The sequence below is a fragment of the Ciona robusta genome, chromosome 6 (assembly GCF_009617815.1).
Source record: "Ciona robusta chromosome 6, ASM961781v2".
In the NCBI taxonomy this organism is placed as follows: domain Eukaryota; kingdom Metazoa; phylum Chordata; class Ascidiacea; order Phlebobranchia; family Cionidae; genus Ciona; species Ciona robusta.
The window spans coordinates 565,996-582,581 of record NC_143240.1 but is presented as its reverse complement, the minus strand read 5'-3'; the positions used below and the strand labels follow the sequence as shown (position 1 = coordinate 582,581).

The 16,586-nt window shown below is 35.9% G+C and overlaps 4 protein-coding genes across 4 annotated transcripts in view; 3 read left to right on the top strand and 1 right to left on the bottom strand.

Moving 5' to 3' along the window:
* The window catches only part of LOC149734623 (7SK snRNA methylphosphate capping enzyme-like), a 113,952-nt gene that overhangs the window by 56,102 nt on the left and 41,264 nt on the right, over window positions 1-16,586 (bottom strand). The window lies entirely within an intron of this gene.
* Window positions 1,234-6,953, top strand: LOC149734630 (putative methyltransferase-like protein 24). Its single transcript, XM_089879876.1, has 8 exons — window positions 1,234-1,548; window positions 2,333-2,374; window positions 2,630-2,662; window positions 3,372-3,460; window positions 4,136-4,340; window positions 4,582-4,695; window positions 5,067-5,146; window positions 6,213-6,953. Exons 1-8 carry the CDS (start codon window positions 1,437-1,439, stop codon window positions 6,525-6,527), a joined length of 990 nt encoding a protein of 329 aa, XP_089736002.1. The 5' UTR covers window positions 1,234-1,436; the 3' UTR covers window positions 6,528-6,953.
* Window positions 8,196-16,584, top strand: LOC149734628 (putative methyltransferase-like protein 24). Its single transcript, XM_089879877.1, has 8 exons — window positions 8,196-8,354; window positions 8,949-8,990; window positions 9,445-9,477; window positions 9,970-10,058; window positions 10,516-10,720; window positions 11,537-11,650; window positions 12,692-12,771; window positions 13,777-16,584. The coding sequence occupies exons 1-8, from the start codon at window positions 8,243-8,245 to the stop codon at window positions 14,089-14,091; spliced, it is 990 nt and encodes a 329-aa protein (XP_089736003.1). The 5' UTR covers window positions 8,196-8,242; the 3' UTR covers window positions 14,092-16,584.
* On the top strand, window positions 14,592-15,365 carry LOC149734629 (thiamine pyrophosphokinase 1-like). Its single transcript, XM_089880204.1, has one exon. The coding sequence runs from the start codon at window positions 14,592-14,594 to the stop codon at window positions 15,363-15,365; it is 774 nt and encodes a 257-aa protein (XP_089736330.1).

Here is a 16,586-nt window from a genome sequence, read left to right as displayed (position 1 = left end):
AATGCGCGAAAACATGCTTCGTCACCGTAATTCGTCTGATTTGCGTAAGGTTAACGATTTATTACGTCACAATCGCGGTCTGTTACGTCACAATAGTGGTATATTACATACGTTACAGCCTTGTTTTTTCCCAATGTTTTAACGTAGGAATCAAACGTAACAATACGCATTCTATGACGTAATAATCTAACCTTGGTTTAATTCGTAACGGCTAGTGTGGAAAATACGGTGACGCAGCACGATTTCGTGCACTTTCAAAGTTAATTTTCGTCACGAACGCCCGAGTTTTTTCAAAACAAAATTATACAGTGGCTATCAGGGAGACCTAAGGAACATTTTGAAACAAAAATTTCAGGTGGCCACCAGCTAAAGGATTACCCCTTCCTTTGGCTTATCATGTCTTTTATTTGTCTATACGCTTTTGCTTATGTATATAGACGTACTTAGGCAGCATAGCGCTATACCGGTACTACTTACCGGTATAGGCTTTAATTTTTGTACAAGTCCTAAAAAACTGCTTCCGGTTTTCCTTTTATTCGAGTTGTAAGGACAGTCCACGTGGCCCATTCAATTTTGTCTTGTGTGGATCAGATAAACCTAAATGCCTTAATAGGCTGGATAGTTTACACTGAAGAGTTTAAATAAGGAACCGACAAGCTGTGTGGTTAATTGTTTCCTTTAAAGCTAGGTTCGCGCCAGGCGGGATACCCGTGTAGAATTACTTGCTTTTATATAGATTTACGGATGGAAAGGGTCAGTTCTCTATCGTACTCTGTCGATTTATTTTAGTATAGTAGGATGGGGGAAGATGGGACACCTTTGGTTCATATTATCCAAATGTCCTGATCGTGTTTTAAACAATTAACAACGGTCTATGAGAGTCTTGAGCATATAGTTTTATAATTATTTGAATGTCTTTTGTTTACTACCACATGGGACGAGAAAATAGAGTTAAAATGTGTCCCAACTTCTCCCATCATACTATACCACATCTTTTACAGACCTAGCACATTATTAAAGAGTGATAGTACAGTTTCTATAATGTATAGCGCACCTATAGTTTCATGGCAAATTAAAGGGCATGACTTGTACGGTTGAGTAAACGTTTGCTAGTCAGCCAGTCAGCGTGTCCTATTTTCGATAAGCTATGCGGCTTTTATTTGTCTTCATAGTAAAGGTTGACCAGCAGATATATGGTGCTGGCTGCGCAATAACATTGGTTTTGGTTTATAAAATGAACGTTGTTGTTTAGCGTGTTAAAGTAATGTTTTTAGCCTGCAGTAATTAGTGAGAAATTGTCTGTTTTTCTTTGAAATCTAGCGTCAGTGTATACAACATCGCAGTATAACTAACAACTGTACAATCTTTTGTTTGCTTTAATTTGACCACACTATTATATTGTTGTGTTTTTACTTGTACAGTTTCAGTGTAGAAAAATGGCGCCGAGTAGAAATGTCTTAGTTGTAATTTTGATCGCTTTTGTAGCAGTACTGGTTGTTATTCATTTAAATTCGTCAACTTTAATGACTCAGTTAAACCAAGTCAAAAGTAAGTATTTATGTCTTCTTCTACGTTTGTTTATGTTCGATACCAAACCACTGTACAGTTAATAGCGTAGTCACATTGTTATAGGTATATTTTACATTTACATAATCGTATAGTATGATGGGGAAGATAGGACATATTTTAATTCTCTTTTTCTATACCCATTGGGTAGTAAACAAAGTATATTTACAGAATTACATGACCGTATACCTACGACTCAAAAACTTGTGTTTTGTTCAAAACACTTATTTGGAAATATATGATTTAGGTGCTAACGGTATCCCATCTTACACCACAGTACTACATTCCCTTTGTACTAGTTTTATAGCACTGTAAAGTTACTGTAAACTACATAGGACTAGACGGGTAGTTAAATATTAACTGGATCTGGCGTTTGTATGTCTGACTATAACCGTTTCTTTAAAGAATGATGAACTACTTCGGGCAATGTTTAAGCTTGAAAACCGTTCATGAAAAAGCCCATTGTTGTTACGCTAGGCTAGGGCTATTATTTAACGTCTAAGTATGGTGTTTTGTTTTATTTATTTTTATAGCGCGGTCTTCAGGTAAATTGGAAAATAAAATTTAAAATTGTTGAAAATAACTTTTGTACATTACATACGCCCAACATCATTTGTTCCTGGGTAGTATTTGAATTTTAAAACATAACCATTGTTTTGTAACACGTATAAAACTATAGCGGTTAATTTAAATTACATTACATGTATTCCCCTATGTCGGAAAACGTTGTCGGAAATTGAATTAACGGTTGCCATTTTTTTTGTAGAATTGACGCTTGCTGTAGAACACGAAGAGCAGGAAGTACACGGTACGGTATGGCTTCGAAAAATATAAGAGAATTTTAGTAGGACCAGCTTTGTTTGCCTTGTCAAAAAACCAAAATGATGTATTTGAGTTCGCTTTGTGTTCTTGTCTAACCAAAGCTATTTACATATCTATTAATTTAATACCCAGGACGTTTTTCTGTGTATTTTACCAATGGTTTTCGCCCCTTTAAACAGTTCATTTATAACCCATTAATAACGTATTGTGTTTCTCCGTTTTTTATCACTTTTCTTTACAGAATTACTTCAAAAGATTCCACCAGTGCAAGAGAGTAAGTATTTTCTAATCTTCTACATTCGTTTAATTACAGTAGTGTGGGGAAAGATGGGACACCTTATCATTCTATTTTTCGTCACATTTAGTCGTAAACAAAAAAATCAAATATATAGTTATAAAACCGTATCCCCACGACTCCTATATACCGTTGTTGATTGTTTAAAACGCGATCAGTACATTTAGATTCACTGTGCTTAACGTGTTCCATCTCCCCTCAACCCTACTATATAAATATTGTGGTGCCCGACTACTTATTTAGAACCAAATGTGCGTGCAACATGTATTATACCAAATACCAGGTCTTATGTCTGGGCATGGTAGAAACTGTGTTTAGACCTAATTGGTCCAGCATTACTTGAGTTAACATGTACTTAGCTTGGCTATTGGTCACGCAGTTCTTTACGTCCAGCAGTTGTTCTTGTTCTTTCTGAATAACTTATACTTTCTGAACTTTTTAATAATTTTTCATATTTAAAACCGCAGAGTTAGTGATTATTATTTAAATGTAATGCTTTAAACTCGTGCAACACACAATTCTCGAATATTTACATATATTTTTGATTAGTCATTGTATAATGAAACGTGCCGTTTAATAATGTTAAGCACTTTTATTGATAAAACGTGTATTATTTGCCCTGAATGTGCGTGTATTTTCCTCTTGAGTAAGCAATCTAAAGTTATTGTTTTTCATTATTTTTTATTAGTACATGAGAACAAAGGATTCGCGAAACCCGGTGAAGCAAGCCCAAAAGAAGAATTTGAACGACTATGGAACTATGTATATACCATGCAGGTAGCGCTATATCCGCACTAATAACACATTCCGTATCCAGACGATACTAGCTTTAAGGCTTGATGTTGCCACAATAGTGAACGTGTACTTCCATGGGCCATTGTGGGCGTATGTGTCCTTGGGCAAGACACTTAACGACAACTGCTCCAACCCAGTGGTCACTAATGGGTTGTCCAAATTATCAGCCATATATAAAAAAATGAAAAAATCTAAAAAAAATAATCACCCACAAAGTAACATACATGGTAACTCGTAAGCTGGCACGAGGTGTTAAACCCGTGTAATAACGACTGTCGTTTTCCGGCCACGCGAGGATAAAGTAAGTTACATTCATTCATTCATGTACCAATACACTTAACGTTCGTTGCTCCAACTCAGCAGTCACTAATAAGTTGTATAAATCTAAACAAATTAAATTATCAACAGACAACGATATTTAATATTTGATAATTTATAAGCCAGTAAAAGGTGTGAAAATTTTAACAACTGTGCTATAAAGCGACTGTCGTTGTACCGCCACACGAGGATAAATAAGTGACATTTTTTTTATTCAATAGGGCATATAATTTATAAAAACACGGAATTCGTTAACATACCTGTTAACATATATTAAAATAAAAAAATAAAAATTTTTGTTGCAAAATAGTCATATTAATCACCCATTTGTTATCGCAGTATAACTGCTCGCATGGTGAATATTTGGGCGGAAATCCAGGAAATGGAGACGGAGCTTATTGGTTATGCAGCGAGCCAAGGTTCTGGCCAAGAGAAACCGACAAGGAATACAAATGCTTAATGTATTCGTTTGGTGTTGGCGGAGACTTTACTTTTGATGATGAAATTGCAAATAGAGGCTGTGAGGTTCACTCGTTTGATCCAAGTAAGAAAAAACATAGATATACACAAAACAAATCTGAAAGAATCAGAAACTCAAAAAAATGCGTCAAAACTTGGTGTTGAGCGAATTTGATTAGAATTTGACTTCATTTTTTTACCGTGTTCAGAAGCACTTAAGTATATATTTCGCTCTGCGGGAATTTCAAAAACTCATTCTGTAAAAACTGGTCATAGAGTTTTGCTAAGAATTTTTGGTTTAGAAATATTTATGTTTCTACTTTCAGCTGAACAATTGGAAGACGGGCTCGTACGAGAATCAGGTGTGACTTTCCATAAGATTGGAATATCAGCTACCGACACAGATAAAGATGGAAACGGATGGAAAATGCGAACTTTAAGTAATTTGAGTCATATTTTAATATAAAGAAAGTTTACCTTTGCGAAGTAACATAGGGGCTAACTTTGTTTCCCTATTTCCATTGCCTGGGAATTTTATTTTCCCTATTTCCAATGTCCGTGGGCAACATGCTTAACGACAATTGCTTTAATCTAGTGATTGTTTATGTCCAAATGTAAGCCATACATAAAAAAAGCAAAAACAAAATCCTATAATAACACTCACGAAGTTATGTATATGTACTGTTACTCTTAACAGACACAAGGTGTATGAACTTATACAACGCACTTAAGTTACATTTTTTTATTCATATTTTTCGGACGTATGCTTTAAGTTTAAAACATATGCTTTGTCTTATAATTTTATTTTTAGAAACCCTAATAAAAGAGCTCGGTCATAACGGAAGGTATATTGATTATTTGAAAATGGACACAGAGTCTTATGAAGAGGGTGTAAGTTGTTTTTGTTGATTTATTTCTTTCACAAATGTTATTTTAACCCACAAAGTAACATACATGGTAATGCAGAAGCTGGCACAAGGTCTATATAGGAATATCCGTGTAATAACGACTGTCGTAGGCCCCGCCACGCAAGGTGAATGAGTACATTCATTTCGGTTCTTTTGTGTTCTTAATTTTCCTGTTTCGTATTGCATGAATGAATGAATTTAAATTACTTTTATCCTCGCGTGACCGAAAAACAACAGTCGTTATAATAACATGGGTGTTTTGTTTCACACACCTCGTGCCTGCTCACGAGTTACCATCTATGCTACTTTGTGGGTGCTTATGTTTTTTTTCATGTATAGCTTCCAATTTGGACCACCCGTTAGTGGCCACTGGGTTGGAGCAGTAGTGTCAGTGTGTATGTGTTGCACAGCGTTGCTTTCTGATAAAACAGTACTTGACGCCCTAATAGGTTTCTGTCTTATTAAATTTTAAAGTTCAAGACCGTTAAACTGCCAGCATGGTTGACATGTATGTACTTGGATGGGATTTAACGCTAATTGCAACAACCCAGTCTTCCATATTAGCTTGCTTATTTAGCAGTCACATACAAAAATAGATATACCCTCCTACATCATGTCCCATGCTTGGTCATTTTTATTGCTGGGAACAAGGGGTATAAAACCACTATATATACGGATAATGGGCATTTCTGTTATAATTATGCACGACCACTCGCATATGGCGTATTATTTTGCTCCTGCTGTGACTCGGTCACTCGGGCTACTGTCTGTTCCACCATACGAGTATTATCGTATAAATAAATTAGTATAGTGGGGTGGGGGAAAATGGGACACCTTTAGCACAAAATATATAAATATCCTGGTCTTGTTTTAAACAAATAACAATGGTCTATGAAAGTCGCGAGGGCAAGGTTTTATAATTCTTTAAATGTTCTTTGTTTACTACCAAAATGTACGAGAAAATAGAATGAAAAGGTGTCCCATCTTCCCCCATCCTACTATATTACCATGACCATAACTCGTACGATAAAACCCGATTTACTCTCCAGTTAATGCAACAAGTACTAGACAACGACTTGGCCAAGTGCGTAAGGCATTACGCTCAGGAAATTCACCTTTTTGGGCCAATATCCAGCCCCGGCAAGCTTGCTAAATGTCGACACCTGTATCGGGCCATGACACAACTGAACGACCACGGCTGGAGACTTTACAATACAACAGATAATTGCCGATATCTAAAATCGCCAGACCCGCACGCAAGACAGCTGCAAGTAAAACCGTCTATGGTGAACAGTGGAAACGCTATTTTGTGGGAAACAATGTTTGTAAACTTTGCCGCTACAGAACCATGCAGAGTTGAATAAACTAGCACTGCATTTTTTCCCCTTGACATTTTATATATAAAAAACTAGGACTGGATATCAATCACTGTCCCGTAAACTTTAGTTCAAGGGATATTACGCATGCGCCGGAACGCCACTAAGCATGCGCAGAAGGTCGGACCAAATATTCAGCAAGATCTGTAAAATTTCATCCGCCATTAAAAAGTCCGAGTATTATATATAAATATTGGCAAACCACTTTTGCATCGGTTCAAGCAGATTCCAAATACAAATATCTTTACACGGACTTAGTATCAAGGAAATTTAACATCCAGAGGACTACATTAACGGTAATCATTGCATATATTAATTAACCGGTAATAAAATAAACACCGAAATCGCTTCATTGTTACACTTGTCATTATATTGTTCTATTTTGTAAAGCAAATACATGGATTACAGTTTGTATTTATAATTCTAATTCTTGCTGGCTTTCTATTAAACAACCTAAATTAAGCACCCGCCGCCGCAAATATTGTGACATTACCTTAGACACGATGACATTTTGAATTAAAACATGTTAACTGATGTGGATTCACATTTTGCCTTCAGTTATGCATTATAAATTGCCCATTTTTGTGTGAATCCGTCGTAAATAAAGAAGTGGGGTGGGAAAAGATGGGACACCTCTTTATTCTATTTTCTCGTTCCATTTGGTAGTTAACCAAAAACATTCAAAGGATTATAAAACCATATCCTAACGTCTCCCATAAACTGTAGTTAGTTGCACTTTACCACGCAGTACTACATAGTAGGATGTGGTATGATAGGATCTGTTTCCTTCTAGTTATTCCAGCCATTTGACATTTAAAGAGAGCTGGTATTTATTGTTTCAAATGGGGGGGATTTAGCTGCTAACAGTATTTTACCCCACAGTACAATAAATAGCGGATGTTAGTTATTTGGCACCTGATTGACCCGCTTCCTCATTGCTAGCATATTAGGTTTCATTCATTTAGATTTTAGAATGAAATCGCTTTACATGTAGCCGGGCTACCAAAATGTACAGCTTCGTAAGTTTTTAAACTCCAAAGTCTAACAGCAGAGATACATATGTTTGGAAATTAACAGTAGAATACATGGCTTTCCAATGAAACGACTAAGGTTAATTTTCTTCTCAACGCCTGGCTGGATACACCCGCGTGAATTATTTACATAGGTTTTCGCATGGATAGAACCATTACACCATAGTACTTCCTAGTCTAGTGCTACACCGTTACAGTCCAGGACTCTAGGCATATTGCAGAAGAATATATCGTATTGTTTCTATAATGTGTTCGGCAACAGGCCGTCATAATTTCCTGGCAATAAAGAAAGACGATCCCACTTCTAGAAGAAGGGTCCGCCCCGTTAGACAATATTGGAACAGTCAAAGTTTCCCCTCTTAGTTGAAAGTTAAGCTAGTAGCGCGCAGTAATTAGGGGGAAATTATCAGTTTTCTACTTCAGTGTACACTGCATCACAGTATAAACGGCTATAAGCTTTCGGTTGCTGCACAGCTTTAAACAACTCCGGAAGTACATAAAACTGGTCATAACATTCTAGGCAAAATTTGTATGATTATGTCATAATGGTATAATAGTAATAGACTGTTACGTCAAAAAAGCTAAGAAGTGAGTGACTAAAATGTACAGTGCGTGTAAATAAAGTAAACTCTAAAGTTTTAACACTAACTTGTACAGTTTCAATGTAGAAAAATGGCGCCGAGTAGAAATGTCTTAGTTGTAATTTTGATCGCTTTTGTAGCAGTATTGGTTGTTATTCATTTAAATTCGTCAACTTTAATGACTCAGTTAAACCAAGTCAAAAGTAAGTATTTATGTCCTTATTTACGCTTGCTTATGTACGACAACGAAAATAATATAATCAATACTAATAGCATCATCACCATGCAGGGTATATTTTTCATGATTTTAGTCATATTCTTGCATGGCGCTTAAAAAACGTAATCGTTCCCTATCACGACGACACTAAATTGCATAATAAATGAGTAAAAACTTTATGTAAGATGCTATAGATACCGTTTAGTTAAATATTAACTAGATCTATTGGTCGTGTAACTGTTCTAAAGCAGTTTTTATTCGGTTCTTTGAAATTAAATGACGTTGTTCACGCGTGACGTTGCTTCAGCAACTTGCTTACTTCGTGAGTCGTGACGTAACCTGCCTTTCGGTTCGAGGAAATTGCTGTTGTTAAAATTAAAGGCAGTTCAATCGTTGTCTTTTCGAATTGCTTGGCTTAGTATCGTTTAACGGATTTACTAATTTTGGCGATTCTGTAATAACATCGCGTCCAAAATTCACATATTTCTAATTCCCGACTTTGAAATGTATAACCACCGTTATTAAAAGCCCACTTAACTCTTGTACCCAATTTGAATACAAGTTGCCATGTTTTTCGCAGAACTGACGCTTGCTGTAGAAAACGAAGAGCAGGAAGTACATGGTAAGTCTTGTCAGTAATGCAGTATGTATGTCTAGAACGAACCAAAGTTAGTGTAGACGACGTTGGCACGAACGCTTTTATATAATAGGTTGGGGGTAGATGGGACACCTTTTTATTCTATTTTCTCGTACATTTTGGTAATAAACAAAGAACGTCCAAAGAATTATAAAACCTTATCTTTGCGACTTTCATGGACCGTTGTTAATTGTTTAAAACACGACCAGGATATTTATATATTTTGTGCTAAAGGTGTTCCATCTTCCCCCACCCCACTATATCATTTAATTTAACCTCCCATTTTGAGTGAAACATATAGGTTTTAATAAAAGTTTTGTTTTGATTTTTCTTAACCAGTCGTTTGTGCTTTTCGGTCGTAACTATTTTCGGGGGTTTCCATACCCACGTTTGAAAACCTGTTTATTTTCTTACTTTTTTTAATTAATTTCTTTTACAGCATTGCTGCAAAATATACCACCGGTACAAGAGAGTAAGTATTTCCTTATCTCATATATCCGTTACTTTATGTGTTTTTAAAATTATGGCACAAAGCTACTTTTAACTGTAAAAACCAAAAGAACGATTTACCATGTATTGTTTATACCCGTGGGTTAGGTCTAACTCGGACCTTTACCCAAAGTTATCATGTATTCGCTTTTTAGTATTGTAAATAGGAAATATTTGCGTTGTTATCTACAAATTACCAGACAACTATTCAGCAGATGCTGCATGATATACTTCAGTAGGTACATATAGGCGCAGGTCCTTATTTATGAGATACTGTCACGCTCTAAAAGTTACGAATTCTATGTTTTTTTACAACGTGTCGTAGGCGAAACTCCTTTTTTGCCTCGTGATTTTTGCTTGTTTACGAGTTACATACACTGGCAACTATTATGTTACGTCACTTGATTTCATTTATAACAATAGCGCGTTCAAATTACCGTTAGCCCTTCATAATACTGTTCTGTACATTGTCTAGTACACGAGAACAAAGGATTCGCGAAACCTGGTGAAGCAAGCCCAAAAGAAGAATTTGAACGACTATGGAACTATGTGTATACCATGCAGGTATAAACAACTTATGTGCACTTTGTGGCTTTACCCGCAGTAACAGTGCTTGTCATATCCTATATCCAAATAAAACAATTTTGAGGCTTGATGATGCCACAATTGTATCGTTCGTCTGGCGCCGTGGCAAAGTGGTTGTCGCGCTGCTTGTAACCCAGGGGTAATGGGTTCAAGGCTCGAGAGAGATATTTTCATTCCGTTTTATCGTCCCAATTGGTAGTAAACAAAGAAAATTCACACAATTATAAAGCCGTATCTTCGCGACTCCCATAGACCGCTGATTATTGTTTAAAACACGATCAGGATACAGGATACTTGAATATTATGTGCAAAAGGCGTCCCATGGTGTGAGATGGGACGCCTTTAGCACATAATAGGTTTTAATGCGACCCAGATTTGGGTGGCGTTAAAACCTTGATTTGATTGCTGTAATATAATCACCCATTTGTTATCGCAGTACAACTGCTCGCATGGTGAATATTTGGGCGGAAAGCCAGGAAATGGAGACGGAGCTTATTGGTTATGCAGCGAGCCAAGGTTCTGGCCAAGAGAAACCGACAAGGAATACAAATGCTTAATGTATTCGTTTGGTGTTGGCGGAGACTTTACTTTTGATGATGAAATTGCAAATAGAGGTTGTGAGGTTCACTCGTTTGATCCAAGTGAGGAATATCTTGGTTTTTATGACACAGATGTTTTTTTATTCACAATTAAGAGCGAAAAACACAACATTTTTTAAACCCCGTTCAAGAAATTGGACGCCCGTGTTATTTTTCTGTTGTTGCCCTGATAAATCACTATCACTCATTTAAAGTAAACGTGGAAGCATCCATGCGTGCTGCTGCGTAAGCTGGCATTTGGCTCATAAGCAAAAATGGGAGTTTTTCTTGCCACAGCAGTGACCGCCATGCAGTACAGTTTGAATGTGAATTTTTTAAAATGAATTTAACTTGACTTATTTTGGCGTTCCGAAACGACTACAGTTATAACGTATATGTAAGCGATTCTGGCTATAGATGCCTTATTAATTACAGTGCAATAGCCTTTTTGGGCCGGCGCCGTGGTTAGCGCGCGCCTGCCTGTAACCCAGAGGTAATGGATTCAAGGCTCGACGCTGATACAATTGTGGGCGTATGTGTCCTTTGTCAAGACACTTAACGGCAATTGCTCCAGCCCAGTGGTCACTAATGGGTTGTCTAAATTATCAGCCATATATAAAAAATGAAATAATCAAAAAACTACTAATAATTACCCACAAAGTAAAATACATTCTAACTCGTAAGCTGGCACGAAGTGTTAAACCCCTGTAATAACGACTGTCGTTTTCCGGCCACGCGAGGATAAAGTAAGTTACATTCATTCATTCATTTATTCATTCATTCATTCATTCTTTTATATTTCAGTATATTCTGCGGGTATCTCCATACACTAACCTATATTGACACCCAAAAATTAATGTCTTTAAAATGTAATTCTAGCTGAACAATTGGAAGACGGACTTGTACGAGAATCAGGTGTGACTTTCCATAAGATTGGAATATCAGCTACCGACACAGATAAAGATGGAAACGGATGGAAAATGCGAACTTTAAGTAACTTAATTCATATTTTACCTACATTATAAAGCTTTCTAGTTCATTATTGTTATTAAAGCCATATTGCCTACCTCCAGGAAAGCTACTTCGAATCTCACAAATGTGGTAACTCGTGAGCAGGCATGAGGTGTATGAAACAAAACACCCGTCTTAAGGTGGCAGTACACAGCAGTATCCGGCGTGCATATTCGCATGCGAAGTCGTATGCAAACCCGTGTCCAATTCCGCATGCGGCAGCGAAATCCGGACAAAACAGACAAAACGGACGAATTCCAGATACTGTGTACAGCCACCTTTATAATGACTGTCGTTTCCCCGCTACATGAAGAATGAATAAATTAGATACGTGGTAACTAACTTGTAAGCAGGCACGAGGGTTATGAAATTAAACACCCATTAGCGCGCATGCCTCTAAACCAGAGGTAATGGGTTCAAGGCTCGTCGCTCCAACCCAGTGGTCACAAATGGCTTGTCCAAATTATAAGCCACGCTTAGAAAAATCGAATAAAATATGACCACTTATAAAGTAACATTAAGCTGGCACGATGTGTATAAAGTATAAAACTAAATGGCAATGAGCCGATTCTGGTCAAAAGCACAGCAGGTCTCTTGGCATGCCTCATCAAGTGACCTTATCCATAAAAGTGCTAAAACTATCTTTGCTTTTAGAGGACAAACAAGTTACATTCTTTCATTTATATATTCATTTTTTACTGTCCAATGCCTTAAGTTTATAAATTTACCCAAAAGAAACTTTTCCCCACTCTATTATATAGTATGGTGGGGAAAGACGGGACGCCTTTAGTCCATAATATTCAAATATCCTGATGTTGTTTTAAACAATTAACAATGGTCTATAGAAGCCGTAAGGGTACGTTTTTATAATTCTTTGAATGTTCTTTGTTCACCAACAAATGGGACGAGAAATAGAATGAAAAGGCGTTCCATCTTCCCCCACCCTACTATACATTAGTTTATTCATAGGTTTCGTGCGAAATGCTTTAAAACATATGCTTTGTCTTATAATTTTATTTTTAGAAACCCTAATAAAAGAGCTCGGTCATAACGGAAGGTACATTGATTATTTGAAAATGGACACAGAGTCTTATGAAGAGGGTGTAAGTTGTTTTTGTTTTTTAATTGGTTTTTGTTCGTAAACAGTATAGTATGGTGGGGTAGATGCGACACCTTTAGCACATACTATTCCAATAGTTTGATCGTGTTTTAATTAATTAACAACGGTCCTTGAAAGTCGTGATATAGTTTTGTAATTCTTTGAATGTTCTTTGTTTACAACTAAGTGGGACAAGAAAATAGAGTTAAAAGGTGTATTAGGGTGGAGAAAGACGGTACACCTTTAGAACATAACATCCAAAAATCCTGATAGTGTTTTGAACAATTAACAACTGTCTATAGAATTCGTCAGGATATATGATTGTATAATTTTTTGAATGTTCGTTGTTTACTACCAAATGGGACAAGAAAATAAAATGAAAATGTGTCCAATCTTGCCCCATCTTACTGTATATATAATCTAGAATTTCTTTCTTAGTCGGCGCCTTATTATGTTCACAGCCCATGACTAGTAAATACATGTGTGTCCTTTGGTATGATTTAAGGGTAATTGCACCAACCCAATTGCCAATAATAAGCTGTCAAAATAACTGCCATATATAACATATAGTGGAGTTGGGGTAGATGGGACACCTTTAGCACATAATATTCAAGTATCCTGATCGTGTTTTAAACAATTAACAAAGGTCCATGGGAGTCGTGGAGATATAGTTTTATCATTATTTAAATGTTCTTTGTTTACTAATAAATGGGACGAGAAAATACAGTTAAAAGATGTCCCATTTTCTTCCACCCTACTGTATAAAAAATACTACTATCCAGTATCCACTAGGTTACGTGCTTTAACTCGTCGCAAAGTGTGTGTGACCGCTTGCAGAAATGGGCCAAATCGGCCCTAAATCCAAGGCCGTATACTCGTAGAATATGATGTAACCGACACCAACGTACAATATCATATGTGGTAAACTCCACGCTGTCCCATTACAAGAATATAAATAAGTGGCCATTACTTTTATTATGGTACATATAATGAGTCTCCTACACTTTAGTTAATGCAACAAGTTCTGGACAACGATATGGCTAAGTGCGTAAGGCATTACGCTCAGGAAATTCACCTTTGGGGGCCAATATCCAACCCCAACAATCTTGCTAAATGTCGACACCTGTATCGGGCCATGACACAACTGAACGACCACGGCTGGAGACTTTACAATACGACAGATAACTGTAGATGGCTACAGGCGCCAGATCCGCATGCAAGACAACTGCAAGTTAAACCGTCTATGGTGAACAGTGGAAACGCTATTTTGTGGGAAACAATGTTTGTAAACTTTGCCGCTACAGAACCATGCAGAGTTGATTAAACTGCATTTTGCAATTTTCGCTGTGAAAAAAAAATGCTTAAATGCGCTATCTCGATATATTTTTAAATGTTATAATTTAACTGAAAACCCCCCTTGTAACATTTTGCTTGATTTAGTATCTGAATTAAGGAAAGTTTCTGGGAGCTCTAATCTGCAAAATCCTGTTTTATGTAGCACAAGTATCTAATACAACCATGCAGCACAAGTATCTAATATTCTAATGCATGTTGCGCAAGTGTGTAATACAACCATGTAGCACGCTAATAAAATGTCTTTTTTTCTCATGGTCCCGTTGTACGCACCAAGGACCTTTTTATACTACGCTAAGGCTACTAATCTTTAAATATACTTGGAAAGGAATTCCCCCAATATTATCAAGGTATCTAAAAGCGTTGTAAAGAAAAGACGAATATATTCTATTAAATTTAGGTACGAGTTATGCATATATAAGGTTATAACTATACTTAGAGCTGATATATAAATGTATATATAAACTTAAGATGAGTTGCAATTCGCAAACAGAGGTTACACTTTCTTTTACGCCCCTTGGGTTTATGGACACAAAAAAGTACAACAAGAAAATCGCTATAGTTGTTGTAAAAGACCACGGATCAGCTGGTTGCAGCACTAAATTAGACTTTTTAAAGGAACTATGGAAACATGCATGTTACAGAACTATCGTGAATCTGGACACGAAACCTTCAAGCTGCAACTGGCTTAAAAAGTTAGAAACCGGAAGTTTTTTATACTTCAATGATGGAAAATTTGATTCTTTATCTATAGAAGCTAACAGTACCATGTTAAGTGCGCAAAAAACGGATACAGAGGGTATTACAAATTTAAACCTCTGTCTAGACCACATTGTTTCTGAAATAAATATGAAAAAATGCGCTGCAACTGAAATACTGATTGTGTCTACTGGAGTTAGGACAACTACAGATGTAATTGAGTATCTACGTACAATGTACTCTGCTCAAAATGCCGCAAAAATTGCTTTGCCAATTTCTCTTGTTGTAAGCGAGTCTTTTATTTCTGTTTTACCGAAAGGTTCTTCTAACCTGGCAGTGGGCACAGGTTTTGAGGGAAAATGGTGCGGCCTTCTGCCTTTTGGTGGAGAAATAGTAGCCACAACTAAAGGTTTAAAATGGAATTTAACTGAGAATATATTACAATACAACCAGCTTATCAGTACTTCAAATGAGCTAGATGGTTCTGGGATTGTATTAATTAAAAGTAATCTACCTGTTGTTTGGACTCAAGGAATTAAATTTTAACAGCAAAAACTTAAATTGTTAATACATGTATAATATAAAAAGTTATATTTCATACGGATAATAATGTTTAACACCCTTTTGCATATATTTCTACTAGCATATATTTATTATGACTTAACACATTAAGATTATGTATGGCCTGTGCATTAATTTTTTTCCTAAATTGCAATGATTTTTGAAAAACTTTGGCACTGTTTTTAATCAGGTATATGGGATTTTGGAATATGTTAAAATTATACATGCGTTTTTAGTACAAATTTACAAACATTTCAGTATGTTTTAGTATAAATTGACACTTAAGTTCCAATTTATTGAAATATTGCTGTTAATGTCCATACCTGACTTGAATGTTGTATGGTATATTCTGTTAATCTGTTACCATGGTTTTTTATTTTCCTAGGTTATTTTACTGCACTTGCGGCAATTTTATTCCAATATTTGCTAAAGGCAGATCATTGTATTTTTAATGAACTTTAGTTTTATTGCGTGTATATTTAGATAAATACAATCCACTATGCAAGGATTATTTTGTGGTTATAATCCTAAACAGCTAAATTGTTTATTGATGCGACATTTATATACAAGGTATAGCTTTATGTAGTATGATATATTCAGAATAATGATGTACAGTCCGTTATTTAAACCATAACGTGTGCAATTTTGTGTATTGCTACTGTTTGGCATTTTTCCATTTGAGTATGTACTAACTGTCACTTTCTTGGTGTTTATATATAATCTGTTTTATAACAGTATTTAAATTTTGTTTTATAACAGTCTATTTTTATTTTTTTTGTGAAAATAACTGTTTATGAATTACTTTGATGTACTGTTTCACTAAATAAATCCCAAATCCCCAACTTCGTAAAGGCAGTTAGTCAAACACTAATATGGTCAGTGGCGCAGCCAGGGGGTTTCGGGGGTCGTAACCCCTCCTTTTAAACCAAAAAAAAAATAATTTTTTTGATTAAACTTTATTTTTTTTTTGGCTGCGCCACTGAATATGGTATTTTAGTATCTAGTTTATGCAAACTTTTAAACTTAATATTAGTTTACATTGAACTAAATTAATTCTTATTTTCGATAAACCAGATTTTGGATGAACTAATTAATTTCAGTAAATGTTTGTCTAAAATTTTACCGCTTTCACACGAAACTACCGTTTTTAAACACGCATTTGAATTATATAAAACACAAACGTTTATAACTTAATCATTTTAGAGC

Bases quoted from the DNA above. Each gene is read 5' to 3' on its own strand.
- LOC149734630 (XM_089879876.1), top strand. From the start codon at position 1,437: ATGGCGCCGAGTAGAAATGTCTTAGTTGTAATTTTGATCGCTTTTGTA. The intron at 4,341-4,581 runs GTAAGAAAAAAC...TTCTACTTTCAG, and splicing joins GGTTCACTCGTTTGATCCAA to CTGAACAATTGGAAGACGGG. The intron at 4,696-5,066 runs GTAATTTGAGTC...TTTTATTTTTAG, and splicing joins ATGGAAAATGCGAACTTTAA to AAACCCTAATAAAAGAGCTC.
- LOC149734628 (XM_089879877.1), top strand. From the start codon at position 8,243: ATGGCGCCGAGTAGAAATGTCTTAGTTGTAATTTTGATCGCTTTTGTA. The intron at 8,991-9,444 runs GTAAGTCTTGTC...TTTCTTTTACAG, and splicing joins CGAAGAGCAGGAAGTACATG to CATTGCTGCAAAATATACCA. The intron at 11,651-12,691 runs GTAACTTAATTC...TTTTATTTTTAG, and splicing joins ATGGAAAATGCGAACTTTAA to AAACCCTAATAAAAGAGCTC.
- LOC149734629 (XM_089880204.1), top strand. From the start codon at position 14,592: ATGAGTTGCAATTCGCAAACAGAGGTTACACTTTCTTTTACGCCCCTT.